Raw genomic sequence first — 24,409 nt, forward strand, 5'->3', positions numbered from 1 at the left:
AGAAGCGCAGCGTCACCGGCGTTTCCCCTCTTTAATGTTCCGAGGGTTTTTTATATGCGGCGTCGGACCCGAGGGCTCGGTCAGCGCCGTTTCACTCCAGGACACACACAGACACACTCACACACACACACACACACACTCACTTTATGAGTCTGTCGCTCCGCGTGACGGCGAGGCTTTTATCCGACTGGAAGACGACGTCACCCATGGGTGGCCTCGCTTACGTTAGTGTTCCACTCACCAGCTGGACGGCCAGCGTGTGTGTGTGCGTGTGCGTGTGTGTGTGTGTGTGTAAAACCGGTGTTTAGTGAAGTGGATAATGAGAAGTTCCATATGTGTAACCATCAGGTCGTGGTACTTGGAGCAGAAGGTAAGAAGTGGAGTCTTGAATTCTAAATCTCACGAGATTCGCATTGTCGCATCTGAGCAAGACCCTTAAAACCCAAGAGGCCCTGGAGATTTTATTGACCAGGAAGATTTCTGATTACCGTAATGTCTAGATTATAAGCCACGACTACTTTCTTCACACGCTGTGAACCCTGCAGTTTAAAACAATAACAGGGAGATTTTATGGGTTTTTTACGGGTTAACGAGCTTGCCATTGAAAATGTAATTAACCACTATAATTATGACTACATTTATAAGCCTCGAGTTCAAAGGTTATGGATTGAAGAAAGTTGTTTCACCCACTATGGACCTCATTTCACATGTAATACAATGTAATTACATTATTACGTATAAAGTGATAACGTTTATAAAATTACTAGGTAGAAGTGATTGATCAGAATTTGGTGCTCCTGGAAGCACGACTGATATTTGGCGTTTCGTCAACATAAAATCAAGTGTTTTACACAATTCAAGTCATATAAAATGAATGCATTTCATTAATTTGGTGCATCCATTCCAGGAATATAAACCTCACTTCTTTTGAGTATTTAAATGAGTTTACTGTGTCAGTAAACTCAAATAACTTTTGTTTTTTGTTGTTGTTTCCCATTAGGTGCCCTTTTTGTTCCACCTAATTTACATATGAGGCGTAGCTGCAGATACTTTTCGACGATTACAGAAGCCGCAACGTGAGCAGCGCTTCCAAAGGCTTTGTATTAACCGTCTGATGTTTGGAACGTCATTATTAAACCCTGACTAAACGAGAAAGACCCAAATTACCTCGCGGTCCAGGCACACGGTGTATTGACTGTCAGGCTGCACTTGCCCTGAGAAAATGGAGTGCTGTAATCTTCCATAATCCTTACCAGCACTGAAAATGGCTCCAGACAGGTACTGAATACAAATACAGCCACACAGCCAGAGCAGCAGCGGAAAAAAAAGCAACTTTTGGTGCCTGCAGTAAGGTTCTGAGATCACAAACGCTGCCGTGTCACCCGCCCTTCGCTACCCGTCACTGTATGCAGGTTACTGCTGGGCCAGCCTGCCAACGCCGGTTTTTATTGAACAATACATTAAACCTTTGTGAGGGGAAATAAAATGCATTGCACGCATCTGTATATATCCCCCCCCCCCACCCCAGCCTGCTGCACACAACACAAGCTCAAACACAGAAGCAGATGGACGAGAGAGAGAGAGAGAGAGAGAGAGAGAGTGATGGAGACGCACAGATAGGAAAGAGAAAATCTGCGAATGATGAACCACTAATGTGGCCGTGTACCTGTGAGCGTGTATGTTATCAGTATGCAGGCTCACATCTGGGTGCGCGCGTGCGTGTGCGTGTGTGTGTGTGTGTGTGTGTGTGTGTAGACAGTACGTCTACTTCCCAAGGTCACTGCCGAGAGAGCTGTGGAGGCAGGAAAAAAATTAACAAGACCAGTGGACAATGACGTTAGCCCTGCAAAGAACATTACTCTTAAAGGGACAGCCGGGACGCAGGCCCTGCAGGGGGGGGGGGGGGGGGGGGGGGGGGGGGGGGGGGGGGGGGGGGGGGGTCAGGACTAAATTTAGATGGTCGAGGTTTAATTTGGATGTGATTCGGTCTAAACGGTGTCGGACTCAAGCATGTGTGTGGCGTCAAAATGAAAAGAATACACACAGGATAACATTATGAATTTTTCATTGGAGGAGAAGAAAAAAAAAAAAAGGGGGGGGGGGGATAGCCAGAAGGAGAATGATAGAAAGCATAAACTGATCTACCGCAGTAGTACCCACTCACACACACTCACACACACACACAGTGTGTGATAGCTGCTGCCTTGTACTCACATTGGAAAAGAGCAGGCAGGATCTCAATATGAAGCACTCGGGAGGTTTGAGGCAACAAAAGGCTTTTCATTAGTGAACTATAGACATGGGACAACCCTCATGAAGAGGTCTGACTGTGTCGCGTGCAGACCCAGAGCCAACCCCCAACACACACACACACACCACACACACACACACACTTCTTGTTTTTCCAGTTGTCCTGAAAAGGTTGTGTGGTACATTGAGAGCGAGAGGCTTCACACTGCAGCTGCTGCTGCACTCCTGCCTCTGAACATGGAAGAAGAAAACACTTTTTGTTGCTGGGTTTGACTCTACCGTGACGGGCTGTGAACCTGCCACCTGCCTGACAGCAGCCGTCTCTCTGCACTTCTTACCTTTTATTCCCCCTCCAGTCAACACTTTTCTCCTTTCATCACATTTCACTGCCGGCGTTTGTGTCATTTTTAACTTATTCCCCCTCTCTAACCAATTATATTCTCTCACATCAGAATCCCACCCCCCCCCCCCCCCCCCCCCCCGGATGATAGAGCAATGTTGGGAGTGGAGCAATGCCCAGATGAGCGCTGTACACACTTCACCAGTTGTTGATAATGTTGTCATTTACCCGAAGAAATCCACATAAATAGCAAAAGCTGTTTAATGTTGAACAGATGGAGGCAGATGCTTCAAACAGATGGTTAAAGTCAGTGGAAGCTACTTTTTCGTGTACCCCGACAGTGTTTTCTTAATGATCTCCATCGTGTTCTGAGTGCGGCGCTGAACAATTCATCAAATCAAAATTCAGAAGGGTCCACATAGAAAAGAAGAACAAAAAAATAAAACTTTTGTGTTTGGCGGATTATTTTTGATTCATTTGCTCACTTGTCTTTAAAATGGTGCCACAGTGATTGAGAAGCACGCATTAGTGGGACGAGCACCGTTTATGTTACAACAAGGTGTCTGACCGTCACGTTTTTAAAAGTGCGACAATGCAGGCAGGCGTACGCAAATTTAAAGCACCGACGCACTCAAATCCCCTCGCATACAGAGAGACGCTGCAGGTACCCAACAATAACAATGTGGCACGGCGACGCAAAGCGAACGGGCTTATGTAACGAGATGCTTCCCATTAAATGATGAGGATTTTAACCAGAGCGCAGGACTGACTGTCACAATGCGTTTCAAGAACGTCTATAAAAACACGTATATAAAAATCAAGCAAAGGGAAACAAGTCAGCCAGCTTTGATTTTTTATGTCCGACATGTTAAAATGGTTATTTCCCTTGCTGTTTATAATTTACAGCTGACATCTGCTCAGAAAACCTGGGCAAGTAAACGCAGGACTTCCGTCTTCATTCATTTGTGTCAGAAACACGACGCGTGTCTGAGCTCTCTGCATTAAGAAAGTGTTAATACTTTGCAATGATGGAGACTTTTGGGAGCCTATGTGACAAAAAAAAGTCTTTTTAAAATAGATTTAGTGAAAATATAGACTGGTAGTTTATGTCTTTATGTAAAACCATAATTAAGATGACTATTTGAAGAGTTTCAGCTATTTAACAGTTATTGCCGTTTCGTGTCTATTCGTTTTACAGGCATTACAAAAGAAGCCAATGCAACTTGCGCCACAGATGTGATGTTTGTTTATACGGGATGCTCTCGTTCTGCAGCGAGATGCAGCGGATCCTGGCCGTACAGGCAAGAGTCACAAAGAGCTACTGGCAACCGAGAGGAACAAGGAGTTCCTGCAACAGATGGCGCGGCCCCCACAGAGTGCCCATCTCAACTTCATGGAGTCTGTCTGGGATTACAGGAAGAGACAGACGCAGCTGAAATCCGCAGAAGAACCCTGACAGGTTTTCCAAGACGCTTGGAACGGCCCACCTCTCATTAACCTTGGAAACTGTGTGAAAATGTAAACAGAACTGACGGGGGGGGGGGGGGTTCCTCCAAGGCAACCGTGATTTCAGAAATCAAATAGTTTGTTTACAGAGTTCTGTATGAAGCCAAATATGGCACCCACTTATTTTACACTGAATGTATTACTGCTGGTTTCTCAAGCCGGACCGGAACGGTGACGTTTGCAGGGTTTAATCCCAGGGTCCATGAGCAAAACAACCCGACTCCTGAGGCTGAGCCGGTAACTGCATCCGACGTGAAACTGAAAATTTAGTATGTGGACGAGCCTAAATGTACCGCCACTGTCAATTCAACTTATGGGCATCAAACTAATTATAAACTACACTCTGCAGCCACGACGTTGGTGAAGAGTTGCTCATAAAGATTTGTGAAAAAACAACATTTACTAAAACATCATGCATGTCAATGACACGCTGCCGAGCACTCTTCCTACAAAACACAACAGCTGCAGACCCTATTCTCCATCCGTCCAGCAGAGCAGGGGTGTGAAGCACAGTTTAGTCCAGGACCCAGTTTCAAATAATAAGATTGTCTTTGTTGTGTCGTCACAGAGTGTATGTGACGAGAAGGTTTAGATTTTGACTAAACGAAACAATTGTGACAGAAAACGACTACAATCTCTCCATAAAGGCTAATTTAATGAAACCTTCCGGTTCAAAATGGAGTGAAATGTGCAAAAAAACCTAAAAACATCCCCTGTAGCTGTTGCATTATGGGTGTTTTCATGGCAGCCCCTCAGCTCAGGTCTCAGTGTCCACTGGTCTGCAGAGATGTCAAAGAAAACATCGACTGAACAAACTTCCAGTTTGCTTGGCGGTTCGGCCTGCTGAGGGCCGCTTTCTGACCCACGGGCCTTATGTTAGACACCCATGAAATACAGGAAACCCTAAAGAACAAGGCACAAGAAGACATTTTAAAGCGTGCGGGTGCATGCCTGCATGTGTGGCCCCTCGTGCATCAGCTGCAAATCCCTTCACAGCCAGCCTCACTTTACACCCCCCCCCCCCCCCCCCCCCCAACAGGTCCCACCTCGGTCGCCAGTGGCGATACTCTGCCCGCTGCAAAGAACAGAGACAAGCCGTGGAAGAAGCACGGAGCCTGTGCTATTTTAGACTTCATACACGTTTCTTTTTTAATTCTCCGTGTCTGATAGCTCACCATCTGCTCTGTGGCTCCACAACGGAGTGAGCACGTGCAGAAATCTGCTTTTCCAGAGCTATAACTTAGTTATAACAACGTAGTGTCAGCTGATGTTCCAACTATGACACATGCACTTTTACAGCTCTGCCACAGATCATGACCGACTTTTTTTTATAAATAATGCGTCCTGGTTTAACCTGGACACGGTGAACCTTCCAAGTCATCACCGACACTGATCTGCAGGTGGTGGAAGAAAGAGAAACAGAATAAAGAAAGGCCGTGGAGAGTGCTTGTACTGGTTGGAGATGATGCCGGTGCAGATAGAATCCTTCACTGCTCAATGGACCCGGTCCCGGTGACACTCCAGCGACCGTTCTGCTAAAGACTTCACACTGATAATAATCACTGTGAAGTCAAACTGCACTGTAGTCAAGCTATTGCACTGTAGTGCCAAGTGTCTGTCGAGCCGCTTCTACAACTTAACACAAAAAATAGAGCGCAGCAAAAGGAAACATTTAAACCAAAAGCAAACCCTGCCAGCAGCTCCAGTCCCGCCCAACCACCAAGCACACGGTGAACATTTCACACTAAACTGATATATGTATTTTGTTTTTAAACAAATTTCTTAAGAGTAGCAGCACAACACTGAGAAATAGAAATAGAAATAGAAAAACTAACTGCATGGTTGATATCAAAATAGTGCAAAACACACGCTGTCGAGATGTAAAAACATGTGTAATCCAACAGCAATAGGAGAAGAGGTTTTTTTTGCAACATTTCGCAGATTTCATAAAAATTGGCTTCAGGTTGAGATCGGAGTCGTTTTTTTTGCAAAAACAGACAGTTTCATCACGTACACTCTGCGCCACAACACAAAGAAAACCTGAAGTTTGAAGGCTAATATGACACTATTTCACCAGTCCGCCACACTCAAGATTGAAACTGGGCCGTTTGTGGCCCCTGAACTAAACTGTGTTTGACAGATTTAGATGATTAAAAAAAAAGCCACTCCAAATTGAAACAGATTGTCAATTTCACTGCCGAGGCAGAATTTAAATATAGCACATCTTCACTGCTTCATTCATATCCTCACTCACGTCAGCCGCCATGAAAAACACTCAACCTCAACTGAGAACAATTTCCAGTTCAGCCTCTTCTCCGAGGACACTGACGACACGAGACGTCCGTCAAACCAGCAGCGTTTGGCAGAGAGACGAGTAAAGTTGACGTCAACCAGCAACCTTCTTTCTCCGAGTGGAGTCGCATGTTCAGATGATTTGCTTCAGCAAACTGGATGTGTTACAGAAGATGTAACTGACTCTACACTGTATGGGTGTTGCAGATGAGTGCCTAACGATCCTCGTTCAAATAGTCTCTGGTTTCAGGATAGTGTTGGACTTACCTGAGAGTAGAAATTAGCCATCGTCGTGGTTTCTATGTCCTTCTTCCCCAGTATTTCCATCTTGACTGGCGCTGACGGGAACTTGGCTGAGAAATAGTCCAAAAAGTCCGGTAAATAGCCGGCCTCTCCGTGGATTATTCCCATCACGTAGTGAGCTGCCTGCAAAACACAGGTTCGCCATGCAGTTACGATAACGTTTCCTTTAAGATGAGATGAGATAAGATAAGATAAGCCTTTCTTGATCTCACAATGGAGAACTGTACTTGTTACATTCTGCTCTTAAGGACACTCATGAGTAGGAAAGACAAGGAATGTGCAAACAGTGAGGTAAGAATAGAGGAATCTTATATACAATGACTATCAAGAACTCTAAGGACCAAAAAATTTACAGTAAAGAGTAATAATAAGTCAATAAAATATAATAGAAGATAAAAATCACAAAATATAATAAAGTATAATAAGTTCTATGGGGAGCAAAATATACAGTAAGATGAAATACAAGGGAAATAAACTATGATGGGGGGGCGGCAAAGTGTAGAATAAAGAACAATAAACATACTATAGTAAAAAATAGACCAGTGTGGGCAGTGCAGGGTCAGTCCTAACAAGTGGTCAATTATTGACGTAGACTTTAATTATTAGTCTCAAAAGCAAACAGAGTGAGAAGGGTCTGTTACAACTGTGATGAGATGCGGGCTAATTCTGTTCTTGCAGCTGGTTCCCAGGCGAGGCGGGAGCAGCAGGTGTGTGTTAGACTGCAGGAGTGCTGCACCCAACTCGGCACCAAACGGACCGACGTGATCGACGCTGCGAGCCTCACCTGGGATTTGTCCTCGCTGAACGCCAGGGTGACAAACTCCTGCGCGAACCGCCGCCTCTGGTCCGCCGAGAGCGAGCGCAGCTGGGAGGCGTAGGCGTGGGCCACCAGCGCTCCTCCGTTGGGCTGGCTCTCCACGTGGATGTACGGCGAGAACTCGGGGCGCGCCGCGCCGGGGTGGGCGCGCTGCGGGCGGTGCTTGGCCGGAGGATGGAGGCAGGGCTTGGCGGAGGAGGAGGAGGAGGAGGAGGACGACGGGGAGTTGAGAGAGTTGAGGACGGCGGCGTTGAAGAGGGATTTGGGGGCGAGGGGAGGCGAGGGGGGCAGGAGGTGAGAGGCTCGGTGGTTGAGCGGAGGGTAAACGGGTAGGGGGGGCTTGAACGGGGAGTGGGGAGCCAGTTCGGAGGAGGGGGGCGGAGAAGAGGAGGGGTGGTGGAGGAGCAGGCCGCCACAGGCCGTCTGGCAGGAGCGGTGGTACATTTTCACCCGCTTGTGCTTCTCCCCTTCTTTGTGTTTCTTCTTCTTTTTCTTCTTCACTTTTTTGATTTGCAGCTCCTCCAAGCTGATCTTGGCCTTCTCCTTTTCATCTGAGACAAGGAGAGAGGGAGAGAGAGAGAGAGAGAGAGAGAGGAGGGAGAAAAGAAGTTTATTGCAGGAGCGGGGATTCTCAAAACTTCAATACAAGACCTGAAAAAAATGTAATTTTAAAAAGGCTTGAAGGCAGCTTTGTAAGAATCTATCACGTCTCGATTTTGATGGAACAACAAACCAAGACTTTCCCCCCAAAACTCCCGGCTGCGACAATAGATTTTTTTTTCTTCTTCTTCTTCCTGAATCACAATAAATGAGGGATTTCTTCAATGATGACAGCTCAGATGAGGTTGTCAGGTGCTTAAAAACGGCTGCAAAAAGCTGGAAATACAAGCGACGAATGTGTTGCAGAGCAATATTAGAAGAATCTAAATCCAGTTAAGCAATTAACTTTTATTAAATCCAAACTGTTTATTTCAGTTTGGGTTTTTTTCCCCTCAAACAATACACCGATAAGCTTCTTTGTTTAAAAGACAATACAGGACAAAATAATGAGCGCTAACTATTTTCAGCGAGCGTAGACAGATGACTGTGTTTCCCAGATGGGTTGCATCTCCTGCAGTGTATACATAAAATTAATTGTGGCGGCCTGAAATGGAAATCCCCTGAGAAAAGCGGATATGACTAAGTCGGGAAAACGTGTTTTCTTAAAAAGAGAGAATACAGTATAAAGTCGTCCATCTCCTTCACACCCCAGGCAGCACAAAGTGGAACATGCTAAATTTATGCATTTAATGCTTCTACAAGCGAGTTAGTGTGTGCGACGAAAAGAAAGATGTACCGAGAGGGAGCACGACGGGTTGAAAACATTCTAGTCACTTTAAAAGATCTTTACGTTCTGTGTTTATGTGCACGGAGAGGTAGCGGTGCTGCTGCCTCGGCGTTTCCCCAACAGCAGCCATTACCTTGGTGACTCACTTTACACGCATCAGTCTGGAGTGCAGCCCACACATGTCCAACGCCAGATAAAGCAGAGGCGACGGGGAGAATGCACCGAGCAGAGAGCGCGACATAGAAGAGGCGAACACCCGAGATACTAATCCAAAAGCTCTGTAGCCCCCCCCCCCCCCCCCCCCCCCCCCCCCCCCCACATAAACACACAGATTGATAGAGGGGGAAATAGGCAACACAACAGGGAAAACGTTTCTATACAGTAGCGATATGAAACACTTTTATATTGTGCATTTTACACATCAGTCTTATTCATTAACTTCACAATGATTCGCCAGTCGCCTCACATGACCATGGTCGCGGGAAGCGTAGCAACGCTACGTTGCTAAACTTTGATAAAGTGCTCGTATAAAACTGACACCTGAAGCCAGGAAAGATGGAGAAATAGAAACTTAGACCTGGTTCACGAAAGTGAAAATACACCAGTTGCTTTATCGTATCGCATTCCTGCAGTAATGTTTGAAAACAATGTCTGTTTACAAAGAAACGGCAGAAATACTGAAATGGATGGAGTTCATACTCCAGGCCACAAGGCGGTGCTGTGGTAGAGTTGTTGTATTGAAGCCACACACGTAGCAGAGAACAATCCGCTATGAACATTAACGATGAAATAACAAGGACATTCTACTGGACAGACGACCAAGTTGGATTGTTATCACTGAGACTGTCAAAATAAAAGTACCACGTCTCAGGAGAATGTTGCCTGGGAGTCGTGACAACACAGAGGAAACATTGTTCTGATTGTCCCTCTACTGAGCATGTGCAGAAAAACTATTCAAAACAAGGAACGTTTTGCACTTTCACTTGAATTGGTATATTCAGGAGGAAAAACTGGCTGAAAATTGGATAAAATAGAAAGTTGCACCTTATTTTTTAATTAGAAAATATGTGTCTGCCCATAGTGCTTTGTTGTTTTTTATTTTAAATGACCTTCAGAAGCCCACACCAAACCTGGATCTTGCAAATTACTGAGTTTTTTTCGAGGTTATACAATTCGAGACATACAAATAGTGCGTTTCATCAAATTTGCTTCTTTAATTCTCATGAATCTTTTCCCACAATGTGACTGGCACAGGTTGACCTGCTGTGAGAATGAAACTTGTGCAATCTATACAGTAATCAACATCGGGCTCAGTTCCAAGCTAATAAATATTTGAGTCCACTTGTTCCTGCAAGACTCCGTGTTAATTGATCGCTGACACGACGTCCTGCTGAAGACTCACTTTGAGAAAAAACCCCCCCAGCTCCATCCCCAATCGTCTCAAACCGGTTCACGTCAGTGGGAACCAGTTCCAGACCTGAGCGGGACGGAGCCGCTCGGGTCAAACCGTCCGACGCTCAACATCACAGCCACAAGCCGACATCATCCGCCACAGTAAAGCAGCCTTACTGTCAGATTGCTCGTTTGCCGCTTATTGATTTCCTATACATGGTTTCCAGCAGCGGCCTCTCGCCGCCGTCCTCTTCAGTTGTAAACATATCGCTGATTAAATTTCAGACTTTCAATCCGAGCCTCTTTGTCACTCCCAACGTTTGCAAATGTGATACCCTGATTAAAAGCTGCATTTTCCATTACTCAATCACATTTGAGTGTGGCGGGGGGGGGGGGGGGGGGGCCCTTCCCCTCACTCCTCCCTCTACTCTAGACACACGCCATGGATTTCACCGAGTCTATTACTGTAAACACACATGATTAAATAGCACACTCTCTGGCAGGATTAACCCACCGCCGGCTCCGTCGTGTCGTTTCTCCTGCTCCCGCTTCTTTTCCCCCAACTCTTGTGCTGGAGGAACGGATCGAGGTTAAGAGGCCGCTTGTCGCTCCAAGAGAAAATAGAAAAGATTTATACAGTGCGCCAAATGATCTCTCTTCAACTCTCAACCGCAGCCACCGATGGTGGGATGAAGCCGAAGCAACCGCCAAGTCCTTGAAATGTCACAGTGTGGGTCTGACGCACCGGCAAAGAGGCAAGCGCCAGTCTGCAAGGAGCTTTGCGACAAATCACATCAAAAGAAAATTGAATTGACATTCACATATATGTGTCGGGCGAGCGGGCTTTGGGTGTGCTGGGAGACTGGAAACTGCCACTGTTGACAAACGGCTGAGCTCAGATTACCCACACACAGAGAGGGGGAGATTACGGTGGCGGGGGCTCGGCCAATAATTCGCCAGTGTCTGAAGGTGAACAATGAAATCCGCCGCTGCATTCATGAAGTGTACACACAGCGGAGTCCGGCTCACGCGCCGCCACGCTGACATCACATTTCGAGGTTGTGTGTATTGCTCCGTGATGGTCAGCCAGTGTGAATTATAAAATAACGCCAACTTATGAAAAAAAAAAAACCCAACAACTTCACAGTTTTGACTACTCTTTTAAGCAAAACATATCGCAGAATAGCAAATTACTGTGCATGATTTACACATTTCAAGTGAAAACACGTCATTTTCCTTTGAGAAACGTTTCCCGTTTACACGGCCACGTTTTCAAAACCATGTCAGTTTCCATGGAAATGGCAGAAACGCTGAAACCATTTCTGAAACAAAAAACGCAAAAGCAATGCGTGTTCACTAGAAGCTTAAAGGACTCACTCAGAGACCGACACTAAATCACTGTGGCGGTGGGAGATCAACCAGGAAGCTTCTGATTACAAGCTTGCGTCCCTCAATGACTTTATTAAACAGTCTTTGTTCGTTAATCATCTGTCGTTTCTTAATGTGAAGTCTTCCTTCCAGTGCTGATATGCCTTCATTTTGCCTTTTAATCAGATGTGATATGAAGACTTTTTGGGGGGGAACAAGCCCAACAAACCGCCTGGAGATTTACTGCAGGGCGTTTTAAGTATCTTCCTCCGTCACCGAGGGACTGAAGTGTTAAGACGAGTCTTCAAAAGACGACTGTTCCTAAAAATGTAATCACGCCTCTGAGCATTATCCCAGGTGTCTTGTAAGATCAGATCTACGAAACTAAAGAAGGCATAAAAATCATCTTGCACACTGGGATCGCCTCTGGTGACGTCACATGGCGTGAAGCGACACCAGAAACCCGGGGCTCGCCTCCTGTTACCATCTCCTGCACCCAGACCTCAGGATCACCGGGTCACACCAAGCAAACCAGAAGAGCCAGGCTTCCATGTGAGGAGCCGCCCGGTGCAGAGGTCAAGAAAGTAAAACGAGCACGAGCATTGTCACGCTACTGGGGGATTCTCCCCGACACACACAGAGTGTGTGATACTGGCTCTGCACTCTGCCACTGCAGAAGCATTTATCTAAACACCCACTGAGAAGCCCAGTGTGTTCCGCATGTGTTACAAGCATAATGGTGATTTACTGTACGGCGCCCAGTGGAAGTGGGTCATGTTTGGTTACAGCGGAGAGCGAACATCCTCGCTGAGGAGCTGCTCTCCAATACGTGGAAACGGAATTTTCTGCATTGCAGAGTCTAATGTAGCCAACATGGCCGACTTCCCCCTGGTTCCCGAGGCGTCTCTTTTAGTCCCGGGAACAAATCAGAAACAACACAGAAGTCTCTACCACTTGTATAATAGATCAGACTTTCTTTTTTCTTTTCTTTCATATTGGATGGCCCTCATGCCATAACTGGGATTTGAACCTGCGTTCTTGCAAACTAGAGGTCAAGCCTTGATCCAGTGACTCCCGACCTTTGGTGTCAGGAGCCTCTAAAAAGACAGTGGGCCTCATCTCCATTGTCTGAAGAGCAGGTCTCCTTGAAATGAAGACATCCACAGCTCAACCAGAGCCACTCCAGACCCACGGTCGTCTGCACATGCTCAGTAGAGACGATCACAACAAAGTTCTGTCCACAGTGTCATGACTCCCAGTCACCATGCTCCTGGAACATGGTACTTTCAGAGTTGTTCTCATCTTGCGTGTGTGGTTTCATTATAAAAAAACAAAACAAACGACAGCACCAGCTAGTGGCCCTACATTTGTCGTTTCTGTATAAACGGACATCGTTTTCAAAACGCCGCTGTGTAAACTAAAACTTTTCTGAAACGAGAGCACAAGAATGATGCGTTCACACTCGACACGTTGTCGTGTAAAACCGAGACTTAATCTAATACGGCGACGTCTGTAATGTTGGTCTCTACGAGTGTTTCCACCAACCTTTGATGGGCTGCTTGACTTCTCCGTTCTCCCTCTTGATCTCGGCCATCACCTGGTGCTGCTTCTCCTCCTCCTCCTCCTCCTCCTTCTCTCGCTCCCATTCCTTGACTTTCTTCTTCTCCCTCTCCTTCGCCTTGTCCTTGGGGGAGTGCTCTGTGGACGCAGGAGGGAAGGCTTCAGGTCTCCACGGTGGAAACACAGTCACTTGATTCACTTTGAGTTGTCTTGGACAAGCCCTCAGCGGTGCTCCAGCTCGGCCACCGCCGTTAACGTGTAATCGAGTACATCTTCCTGCCCGGCGAAGCCTCCCGATCTTATCTCCCGTCTCTCCGTGTTGCAGCGACCTTCCAGTTGTGTTTCAGGACAGCAGCCATCACTATGTTCACTCACGGCCTCAAAGCAGCGTCTCATCAGGACACGCCTCACGTCTCCCCTCCAGACTCAACCCCCTTCTCTACGACCGTCAACCTGCTTTAAACACCCCCCCTTTGCTTCTCAGCCCGTTTTATTCCCTCTCCCAGCACTTCTCCGTCTGACAGAATCGTTTAAGAGTTGAGGGAGTACCACGGCTTGAGAAACTGGAGTGCACTTTAATGCATCGCTTACTGCAAAGAGCATCGGTTTGAAATGTAAATAGCGCGTCATGGAAGCGCCTCGTCGGCCGAGTGCCGACGTAATGCACAGCCAGGTGTGGCGCACACCCACATGCAAACACAGACAGCTTAACAAAGTCAGATTTCTTAAAACGCCTTCCATCTAATTAGAAAAGGTAATCAGAGCCACGTTTGTTTTGTTGGGTTTTTTTTTTTTCCTTCAGTTTGTCTCTTTCCTTTCCTCTCCAAAGAAGTTTGTTTCTTTGAACTCGGTGGGATCCGTCTTTGAAAGGAAGCTGTGTTTTCAGACGGGCTCTCCTGCGGACGTGGGGAGAGGGAGCGTGAACGCAGCACGACTGGACTCGCTGTTTGCAGGATCAAAGGAGGAAATGCTTTGAAAAGTTTTTTTTTTTAAAGAAGAAGGCTGAAAGGAGCTGCACAAGAATTACAAGTACACTGGCGTACTTCTGCAACAAGAGTCGTTTCAATAAACACCCTTAAATACATCCCTCCACTCTCTCCCCATAATTAAAAGAAGGAATGGCAAAAATGTCGAGTAACCTTTTTAAACGTGTAAAATGACGCATCGGGTGGCACATGTCAGCTCCGCGGCTCGTTCAGGCCCGACTGCCAAACATGCCACGCCATGTCAAAACAGCCATCTTCAGGAAGCTTAAAGTTAGAGGTAATAAAGTACTCCTGGTAGCGAACAGGGGCTAAAATACACTGATTTGTTACAGCTTGAGAGAAGGGTCTTCCCTCTGGAAGAAGAAGAAAAAAAAAAAGTAAAGAGGAAGTTTCTCTTGGAATAGAAACATGGAAACTGTTGGGGAAATGATTTTGCAGCCAGGGGCTTTGAGTGCAGAAGTTCAAGTGAGAAAAGTTCATGTAGTGAAAACACAAAACCAGAAGTTTCTTCTTTGTTATTTTTTACAAGAGAGTTGCCACATTAAGGCCCCGTTTACAAGATGAATTTAAGTGAAAACACATTGTTATTGTGTTTTTGTTTCACAAACGTTAAATGTTTAGACGGCAATGTTTTGAAAGTGGGGTAGTTTACATGATTGGGCCACTCGTGGGTGCCGTTTGTTTTTGCATTGAAACCACACACACATGCATGCAGAGATCAATACACTATTAAAAAGAAAACAACAATGGTAGAACACAAACATTCTCGTGGACAGACGACCAAGTTGGATTGTTATTACGGTGACTGTCAAAATAAAACGACCAAGTTCCAGGAGGATCTGGACTGAGAGTGATGACACCACGGAGGAAACTTTCTTATTGTCCAGCTACTGAGCATGTGCAGAACCACTGCGCTCGCAGCGTTTCCACCGTCTACACAGAGCTGGAGCCTGAGCCTGTTCAGAAAATTGTGTTTTTGGTCATTTCCATGAAAACTGAGCCACGGTGTTTTTCAAAAATGTACATTTCCAGTGGCTCCGGGTACCGTCGCCATGGATACGGACACCCTAACCGCAATGAAAGGTTTCCGTTTTCACCCTGGCATCTTCTGGCCGGGCTCGAGATGGTCAAGTCCAACCTATGCTCCACTCAGAAAATACCCACGCTTGTTGTCCTGAAATGGCACACGCGGACTTTAAGTGTTTTGTAATTTTGGAGAGACCAAATAACAGTAATCCCATTAGCTGCTGACGGCAGTTAAACGTCGTTTCCTCCTCACAGTAATCGGCCACAGATGTGCAGCAGCTCCAGACGTATCCAGGACTTCGGTACCACGCCGCATTCGCATCAGCACAAATAAACTAATTACGTGGCTGGTAGAAGCTCCAACCTTCGCTGGATGTAAACACAGCGCAGTGAAGAGCTCCCCATACCGTCCGCTTTGGAAACACAGTGGCTTTTAATCTCTGATTTATGTCTGAGGAAAAACATCTTGACTGAGACTTTCACTCCAGGCACAATTCTTTAAAACATGTGCTTCCATTACTGCTGGATTTATTTAGATTTATTGTGGGGAGCATAATCCATTTAAGACGTTCACGGCTACATATATTTGGAAATCCCCAGTGTTTGATTAGGAATTAAACTCCAGACTGCATGTAAATATTATGAGTGTCAACAACGGGTCATCCAGCAGAGTAAATAACTACAAGACGAACAGTCACTGAAGCTGCTGCGTCTCGTTTTTCTAAAATAGCCCTGCATTAATTAGCCTGCTGAAAATGTTGTTGTCACACTCTTATTATAGTTCCAGCCGCGGCCGGGACACGCCGCTCTCTGCCTCGCTCCGACAGCGACCCGGCCACTAATAATATTACTGCCATGATGTGATACTCTTTGGATCCCTGTAGGAAAATTCCTTTCCCCCGCCGGAAGGTCAGAGCACGACTCGGCCTCAGACGAAAGCTGACGGCGAGCCTCTGGCGGGCGCGAGGGCGTTCTCAAACTCTTCCCGGAGAAACGGCAGCCTGTCAATTTATCCGTTTTAATCCTTGAGACGCTCCGCTGAGGATTACTGGTTTCTGTGCCATCGACATTCACACTCCTCCACCTTGACAATTGAAGAAACTCAATATAATTGCAGCGTCTGACTGCCGGCCACTGAGCCACTCACTAAAGCGAAAGGCGGTTCAGCGCTCTGGAGACGTGCCTCAGTCACAGTCTTGTAGAAGGAGTGGCGTTAGTCGCTTATGAATCAGGGAAGGAAGAGGCTGCAAACTAAATCAAAGTGCTGCAGAAGGGTTCTTAAAGATTTCCGAAAAAAACACTTCATTGAACATGTAAAAAAAAATGAACATCCCTCAAAATCAAAAGCTCCACAGAGGGACTCTGTCATTCTGCACTTCTTCCTGGCGACACTCCGCCTGCTCCTGATTGTGTTTTCAGTCCCGCGGGCCCACGTCCCGTCTCGTTCTGCATCCTAATTGACGGCGGCGGCGGCTCAGAGTGTGTCATGACCTCCTAAACTAACCGACTGGAAAACCGCGACACGGTGCACCAACACACTCCTGCATGCGCCTGTCAAAACACAGCGATCACACAGAACTTGTCTCGTCACTTCAGGTCTCTTCAGCCTCCACATCTGGCTCATGGTCACTTTGTACACTACGACTAATGGAACTGTGCTAATCCAGTAACTAAAGTGTCATTTTGAATCAGATTCAAGCTTTTTTTCTTCCCAATTAGACCAGGGGTGACAAAACACATTATAGTTTAGGAGCCACATTCAGCCCAATTTCATCTTGCGTGCACCAGACCGGTAACATAGTGCCATAATAACCTTTGAATTAGAACTTTAAAAAAAGTTTTTCCTTGTTGAGCTGCAGGCGTAAACGTGATCAAAATGTCGACATTTGCACCAAACCAAACAATGACTACTGAGAATGACTGCAATCTCAATATAAATCCTATTTCAATTAACCTTCCTGGTGCAAAATACAGTGAAATATTGTATTGATAAAAGTCTGCCATCGAATCAAAACAGATGATTTAACATGAGACAATGTTGGAGGTCGGCAACGCGATTCAAACTCAGGTCCACCCTGAATAATTTGCCTCACTCGCTCTGTGATTTCAATTCAGTTTCCATAGTTTCAGTTGGGGTGAGGGGGTCTATTTTACCGACAAGCCCTTCTCTGTGTATATTGCATGTATTTACTCACAAGCCTTAACACATATATTTAATATTCTATTTGTCTGTGTGGAGCAATGCCATCGAATTCTCCCTTGGGAGAACTAAACTATTTCTGATTTATTCTATGGTCTGACATAGACGTAGAGCAGCAGTGTCAAACATAGTCTGTGGGTAAAAATGGTAAAAATGAGCTTTATTATTTTTTTTTTTTTATTCAAGAAAGCAGGCACACAAAAAGGCAGACCTGAACCGAGATATCCGTTTTTTTTGGACATTTCACTGTCCTCTGTGGGAGAACGTTTCACTAAAATTGGCTTTATGGTAAGATTGCAGTCACTTTTGGAAGGGATTGTTTGTTTTCCATAACATATACTCTAAAAGAAATACTATAAAGTTTAAAATTTAAAGGTTAAATTGGGCCTAATTCACCACGCAAGATGAACTAAACCTGATATAGATGGTGAAATAAAAAAGGAGGCAATCAGAGGCTACTGAGGTCAACACGTTGATCACTCTCTTCTTCTTAATGATGCATTATGAGGATTTCATTTCAACACGTCGAGAGTGAAAAGAGGACAATCAGATGGATTATGAAGGTTTCCAAGACCCGGACCCCCCCCCCCCCAGCCTGGTGCTGCTGCTGCCCCCCCCCCCAGCCCGGGGTAACAGAGGGGGGCGTGGTGCTCCACCAAAACAACACTTAGCCCATAATGGCGGGCGGCTGTCATATTGTTATGACACAAATGTGCCTTTTAAACACATTAATAACACACCCTTTTTTTTTTTTTCTCCCCTTCTCTTGCCGTGTTTTCCGCCTTTACGTAACCTGCTTTCTGGGCTGCACGAGAGTCGAACTGGATCCTTTCCAGTCGACATCGTGTAACTGCGTAGGACCGCGTGAAGGTGGGATTCACATCAGCGGGGTCTCACGGCGGCTTCGCCCCATGTAAACACGCCTAAAAGCGGTGGGGAGGTATTCAGAGAGCCGCCGCGGTCGGAGGCTCGCGCCGGAGCGGGGTCCGGGCGGATCGGAAGGCGGACCAAATGCGAGGATCTGTGGAGGTCGAATCCGCCGTAGCCGCGCAACTCACAAACAACTTTACTCATCCTATTGAACTCGCGTAAAAGATGTAAATAATGGCGTACCGTCAAGAGGCGACGTGACCCCCCCGTTCTCCCGCTTCGCCGCGGAAATGTTGAACCTGCTGATGTCGGTGTTCACGTTATTCCCGGCTCCGGAGGTCAGCAGCAGTTTATGTTTCTTTTTCTCCTCTCCTCCTCCTCCTCCTTTCCCCTTCTCTCTCTCCCGCTGTTTATCTCTCGGTTTCTTGGCTTTGTGGAGGAAGAAATCGCTCTGTTTGAAGACTTTGTGGGTGCCAGTCGGCGGCTGGGCTCCACCGCAGGCGGCGGCAGGCGGCGGCGGGTGGCTCGCCTTGCCCGGGCTGAAGCTCCACAGCCCGGCGCCATAACTCTGCTGCTTCCCGGGCTGCTGGAGCTTGTCTCCGCCGCCGCCGCCGCCTCCCACTCCTCCGTCCCTGCTGACTTTCTTGGCTTTCACGCTTCTCTCCTCGACTCGGACCTTCTTGGACGGCGGCGGGTTGAAATCCCGGGAGGACTGGGAGCGGCTGTCCGGGGCTGGCTTGGCGCTTTTGGCGGGGGTCTGAGCGGGGTGAGGAGTTGTGGCGGCGGCAGCAGCAGCAGCTCCGGAGAGGTGAGCGGTGCCCTGCGAGGCAGCCATCTTGAGGCTTCTCTCTCTATTTACTCTCTTCACCAACGGCCACTGTGAGCAGGAAGGGGGCGTGGCCTCGCGCTGATTGACATCCATGGCTCGCGGAGGCGGGGTGAGATTTGAGTGACAGAGAAGGGGCGGAGCTTAGAGTGCTTTATCGATATGTTTATCTCTATCATTGTCTTATTATTGTTATTTGTTATTTATTCATGTTTGTTTTTGACAACCTGAGGGCCACGGAAAAATATTCACCAACTCAGCAATTTATAATTGATTTTTAAGCATTTTATTTATAAATCTCTCTCTGAATTAATATTTTAACTCAAACAGATTTTTTTTTCAAGTTTTACAAAAAGTAAAAACACATCACAAACGAAAAACATTTAAGAAATGGTTGTCTGGAATTTTATTCAGAGCTACATGAGTATTTTCATACACGTTATACTATTTTTAATCTAAATGTTCATCGCTTTGAGTATTCTTATACCATTTTTACTAATTATACAATTTGTACTAAATTTTCATATTTACATGCATATTCTTACACTATTTGTACTACTGTATATACTATCTGTACAATTTAGAGCTTTTTATATTTTATTTTAGATATTTTTTTGCTTTTTATATCTTTAACTGTTTCCGAAATAATAAAAACAAAACTGTGGATCAGGCGGATCAGTGTCTGTTGCCATGGAGACATAGGGGCAAGAAGCAGATGAACCGAGATCAGTGTCTGTTGCCATCAAAGGAGATCAGCATCTGTTGCCATGGAGATGCTGGAATCAAAGTAGATCAACTTTATTCAGCATTCAGTATTCACACTTGTATTTTCTTCTGGAAATGCAAAACTCTAGTTAATCTCGTAACATTTGGTCAATTACTAAAAATGTATATGATTATACATGAGCAATAACACTCGTCTCGACACATTTTCTTACAAATATAAGTATTTTTAAGGTTTTCCTTTTTAATTAAGCGAGTCCATAAAAATCAATTCACTCATTAAGTTATGTAAATTCATCAAATAACTTTCTTTAATTGAGCTCAGCAACTCCCAATCACTGTTATTTATGCCATGATCATTTTTATGAAGGGAACTTGAAGCGGCAGCATCAGAAATTTATGAATTTATGAAAATGCACCAAATCCTGAGTGATTCTGCCCACAGTGATATGAAACATTTCTGTGTGCATGTGCTTGATGAGTTGTAATTAAACTATAATCTGAAGAAAGTGGTGAATAAATGTGTGTGGGAGGATTCATCAGTTCAGTACAAGACTTCATTGAGAAAAATGAACACAGCATTTTAGCAATGTCTGTGTGGACAAACAAAATCAGATTTTTGATCAATCAGGAGTGTCAGAATCCTGAGCAGAGCGTCAAAAAATAGATTGTGCCAACACAAATAATGTACATTTCTTTTCATTTCAGTGCACAAGTCAGTGTTTTTCCAACACAGTCTGCTGATTATATGACCATCAGTGTGACTGATCAGAGTAACATTCTGCTGCGAATGAGAAGAATTGAAGCTTGATTTTTGCTTTGACTGCTACATAACGTCACACATCACAGTTGGTTTTCCTGAAAGAGTAAAGGCCGTGTCTTTCTCACCATTTTTAGTTTGCAAAGTCGTGACTGGGATCAGTTTTGTGCCTCGGGGAGTTGCGGCGTAAATCATGTGCCTCGCAGTAGAAGTTGTGATGAATGGCCTCATAGGGAGAATGTCTCTGGTGCTTAATGATGTCGTAAAGTTAAATCATACTTCATCATGTAATTTTACCCAAATAGAGCTGCATTTCTTGGAATGTGCAGGTTTTGTGCAGCTTCATTATGCAAAATATAATGTATTCAATATTATATGTAATCACTGAGGATACAAGCAGTGCAACACTCTGGTTTATGAATTGATTACATTCAAGATGGCCAACAATTGACATTATTGTATCTTTGTGTGTGGAGTTGACGTGTTCTCTGATTCTCTGCGGGTGTAAATGTGAGTGTTTGCTCCGTGCAGAAACCCTGAATAATAACGTAAAGCAGTTAAACCGATGGCTCTTTGGTTCATTCTCTACTAAAAGTGTCTGTTGGTTCTGGACTTCAGCAGCTTTAATCTGGATCCGAGTCTTGACAGGAGACCTGTTGGCACACTAAAGTGTGTCCGGAGTGGCTGCAGACAGTGGAGTGCTGAGCGGTGCAGCATGGCAGAGCCTCCCTGCTGTGGCTTCTTGTCCCGCTCACTCAGGAGGAGCAGACCAACAGCAAGAGCTTCCTCTGCCCACCACGGCGACAGAGGGGACCCACGTCCACTGGAAGTGAGCTGCTGAAATGGAAATACTCCCACTGAAGGCATTTTTTTTTAAAAAGCGCCTCTCTTTCATCCGGTCGTCACAACTGGATGAGCTTATCGCTCTCATTATGCGGTGGAGTCAATCCCGTTTACACTCTGATTTATCGAGATGAAAACATTTTCTCCCATCGGGCCGACGGAGTCCTCGGCTAAGGGCGCGCGACTGCCAGGCGTGAACACTAAACATGATTAGCAGCTGCGGCGGGCGGATTGTGACGTGACAACTGGGCCATAAACATCATGACGGGATTACGACGCGACACGAGCCGGGACTGGAGACGGGATGTCCTCTCCTCCACGAGACGCGACCGACGCACCGAAACCGCCGCGTGTGAAACCTTGAGAGCCGACACGGTTTTTCACTTCCTTCAGACGGCGGTGCAGCCTGCTGCTCACGCCGACTGGCTATATTTGTAAGACGTTACATAACACGTTCAAGTGCTCCCTGGGAAAAGTGAGGCGACCCATTTAAGACTTGACACCTGGACTAATGTACGAGAAATGACTCACACAAACACAGAATCTATTTGTGGAACTGGGGAGGAAGCCGAGGAGGGACGACGTGGATTTCTTCAGAGTTCTAATGGAGCACGGCGTCTTATTGTGAAAAAACAAACCAAAAAAAAGCCTTTTCCCAGCAGGAGAACTAACTTTTTAGAGGAGCGGGGCCGTTTGGCTCAGTTTGACTGACCTTTAACGTGTCATGATGAGAAACCCTCCGGCCCAGTTTCCACCTTAAACCTTAAACGTGAAAACACATTTTCAATTCAGGAAAGCTTCACGTTTACACAGAAATGCTTTGGGGGGGGGGGGGGGGGGGGGGGGGGGGAGAAAAAAAAACACTTTGTGAAAGTACATTTGAAATGACTATTGTTAGTGATGCTATAGAAATAAAATTGAATTGAATCAATCGGTTTCTCTACATTTCCTAAAGATTTCAAAATGAGTGTGGGTGTCTCGAGGATGACAGTAACTCACAACTCAGTGGTGAAAACAGTACTTCCATCAGAATTTACAGCTTGAATATTATAATTAAAGGACGGTACTTGGTTGCTTAGAATTACAGATCCCCGCTTCATAAGGTTTGACATATTTAGTTTGAGGCCTTGATACAAAAACAAAGTTAAAACATTTAAAATGCATGATTTCAATACGATATTTATGAGAACTTCTCAGAAAACAACCTCATTGGGTCATTTTCCATTGTGATACGACACTTTTAGTACTGCACTTGTTAAATATCAGATTCTTTCCTGACATATTTCACTCACTCACTTTTCCACATAAACATCCTCAACATTTCTTTGACTTTTAGTTCATGTTAGAGAGGAATTTAAATTTGACATCAAAGTGTCAGAGCAGAGAAAAGAGTCCTTTGCAAACCAGAGTATATTTCACACTGTAAAAACTAAAACAAAGTCTCAAATAGAGTTTAAAAATGTAATCCGATAAAGAAAAAGGAAGAGGAAGGTCAAAGTTGATCGACACGAGGCCGCGGTGAGACGCCTTTCAAAGAAATGACTGAAGTCGTCGGCCTGAATAACAAAGAAAAGTTCAAACCTGAGCTGTACTTTTCCAGCATCTCCCCATAAATTACTTCTTACAAGTCAACAGGACGGCCCCAAGCCGCCTCGTCGCCAACAGTTGTATGTAAATTGACCATGTCACGTTTCTGTAATTAATCTGAAAATGAGCATTAGCCCCATGTAAGCACCCGCGAATAATTACAGTACAAGTGGCCCCCTGCCGAGCTGCTCTATGTGTGTAAAGGCAAATTCACACGCCTCCGGGTCTCGGTGTTAAGGCAGCCGGCTGATGTGTTTTTACCGCCCGCTGGGATTAATCGTCATATTTGTGCACGTGGGCGTCGTGCGGGACTTCCTGCTGCGAGGTGCCAACGCGTAAACGCTGCATTAGCGCTCAGGCTGAAGTTCACGGCGTGGTCACAAGGCAGCTTCACGGCTGCCCTTCGCCGCTACGGATAAAGAACGACAATAGAAACTGCGTCTTTTACTTAATGTTCATTTTTACTGATTGATTTCTGCAACATACAAACATTTTGTGTGTTTTTAAGTGTGACGGGGGGGCGTGGCACGACGACAGGAGGTGATGAGCAAGCAGCAGCGAATCACATCGCTCACGCTCATGCCACAAATGATTGGAGGAGGGGGGGGGGGGGGGGGGGCTCTCTCTTAAAGGCACAGGTGGGCTCTTTACTGAGATCCAAGCGAGTGAGTGAGAGAGGGAGACAAATGGACGAGGAACGATGGAGCAGGACACAACGTGTGGTGTGGTGGGGGTGTTCGAGGCCCCGTTTAGTTGACAACGTCTTGGTTTCTGAAATAGTTTCGCCATTACACGGCCACGTCTTGGAGATGATGTCCCACTTCCGTGGAAACGGTAGAAATGCCGACGGCGACATTGGAGGGAACTGCTCTTCGCTTTCACATGGAACCCAGACACACTCGGCAGAGAAGGATCTGCTCTGAACGTCGACGACGGGAGGACACGGACATTCGTACGGCCAACTTGGATTGTTATTACAGTGACTGTCGACTATAAAACTACCACGTCCAGGAGAATCTGGACCGGGAGTCCTCTCATTTCCGTAGAGGCGGATTGGGAGCGTTTTCAAAAAATGTCTACCTTCAGAGGCCGTTTTCAAGAAGTCCGCCGTGGTGCAAGCCGAGCTCCGAAACGTAACGCGGAGTCTTTGTGTTTCCACTCGTCTTGTGAGCGGGGGGGGGGTCGGGAAAGGGAGGCATTGATCACGACGCCCTTCAAAGAAACGCAAAAGGCAGAAGCGGGCGGGGGGGAAGATGAAAGGAGGATGAAAGAAGGAAGCAGGCCGGCGGAGCCACGTGGAGGAAGACGGGCTCCTTGTTCAGAGTGGCACATTCATCTCAGTTACACCTCTTGTTTCTTTTTTTCCCATTTACAGAAAAGAAGCAAAAGAAAACAAGTGTAAAGATGAAGAGGTGGAGACGGGGTGTCGGGGG

The 24,409-nt window shown here is 46.0% G+C and overlaps 1 protein-coding gene across 1 annotated transcript in view; it reads right to left on the bottom strand.

The window, feature by feature from the left end:
- Positions 1-19,072, bottom strand: part of LOC308146714 (uncharacterized protein) — a gene marked incomplete at its 5' end in the record, with an annotated part of 38,413 nt that extends 19,341 nt beyond the window's left edge. The window contains 4 exons of the mRNA XM_080518617.1: positions 6,656-6,814; positions 7,476-8,059; positions 13,141-13,293; positions 18,481-19,072. Coding sequence (XP_080374743.1) covers positions 6,656-6,814; positions 7,476-8,059; positions 13,141-13,293; positions 18,481-19,072 — 1,488 coding nt within the window. The remainder of the gene's footprint in view (positions 1-6,655; positions 6,815-7,475; positions 8,060-13,140; positions 13,294-18,480) is intronic.
- Positions 19,073-24,409: the final 5,337 nt, after the last annotated feature.

This window comes from Blennius ocellaris, assembly GCF_963422515.1.
Source record: "Blennius ocellaris genome assembly, chromosome: 22".
NCBI classification, from domain to species: Eukaryota; Metazoa; Chordata; class Actinopteri; order Blenniiformes; family Blenniidae; genus Blennius; species Blennius ocellaris.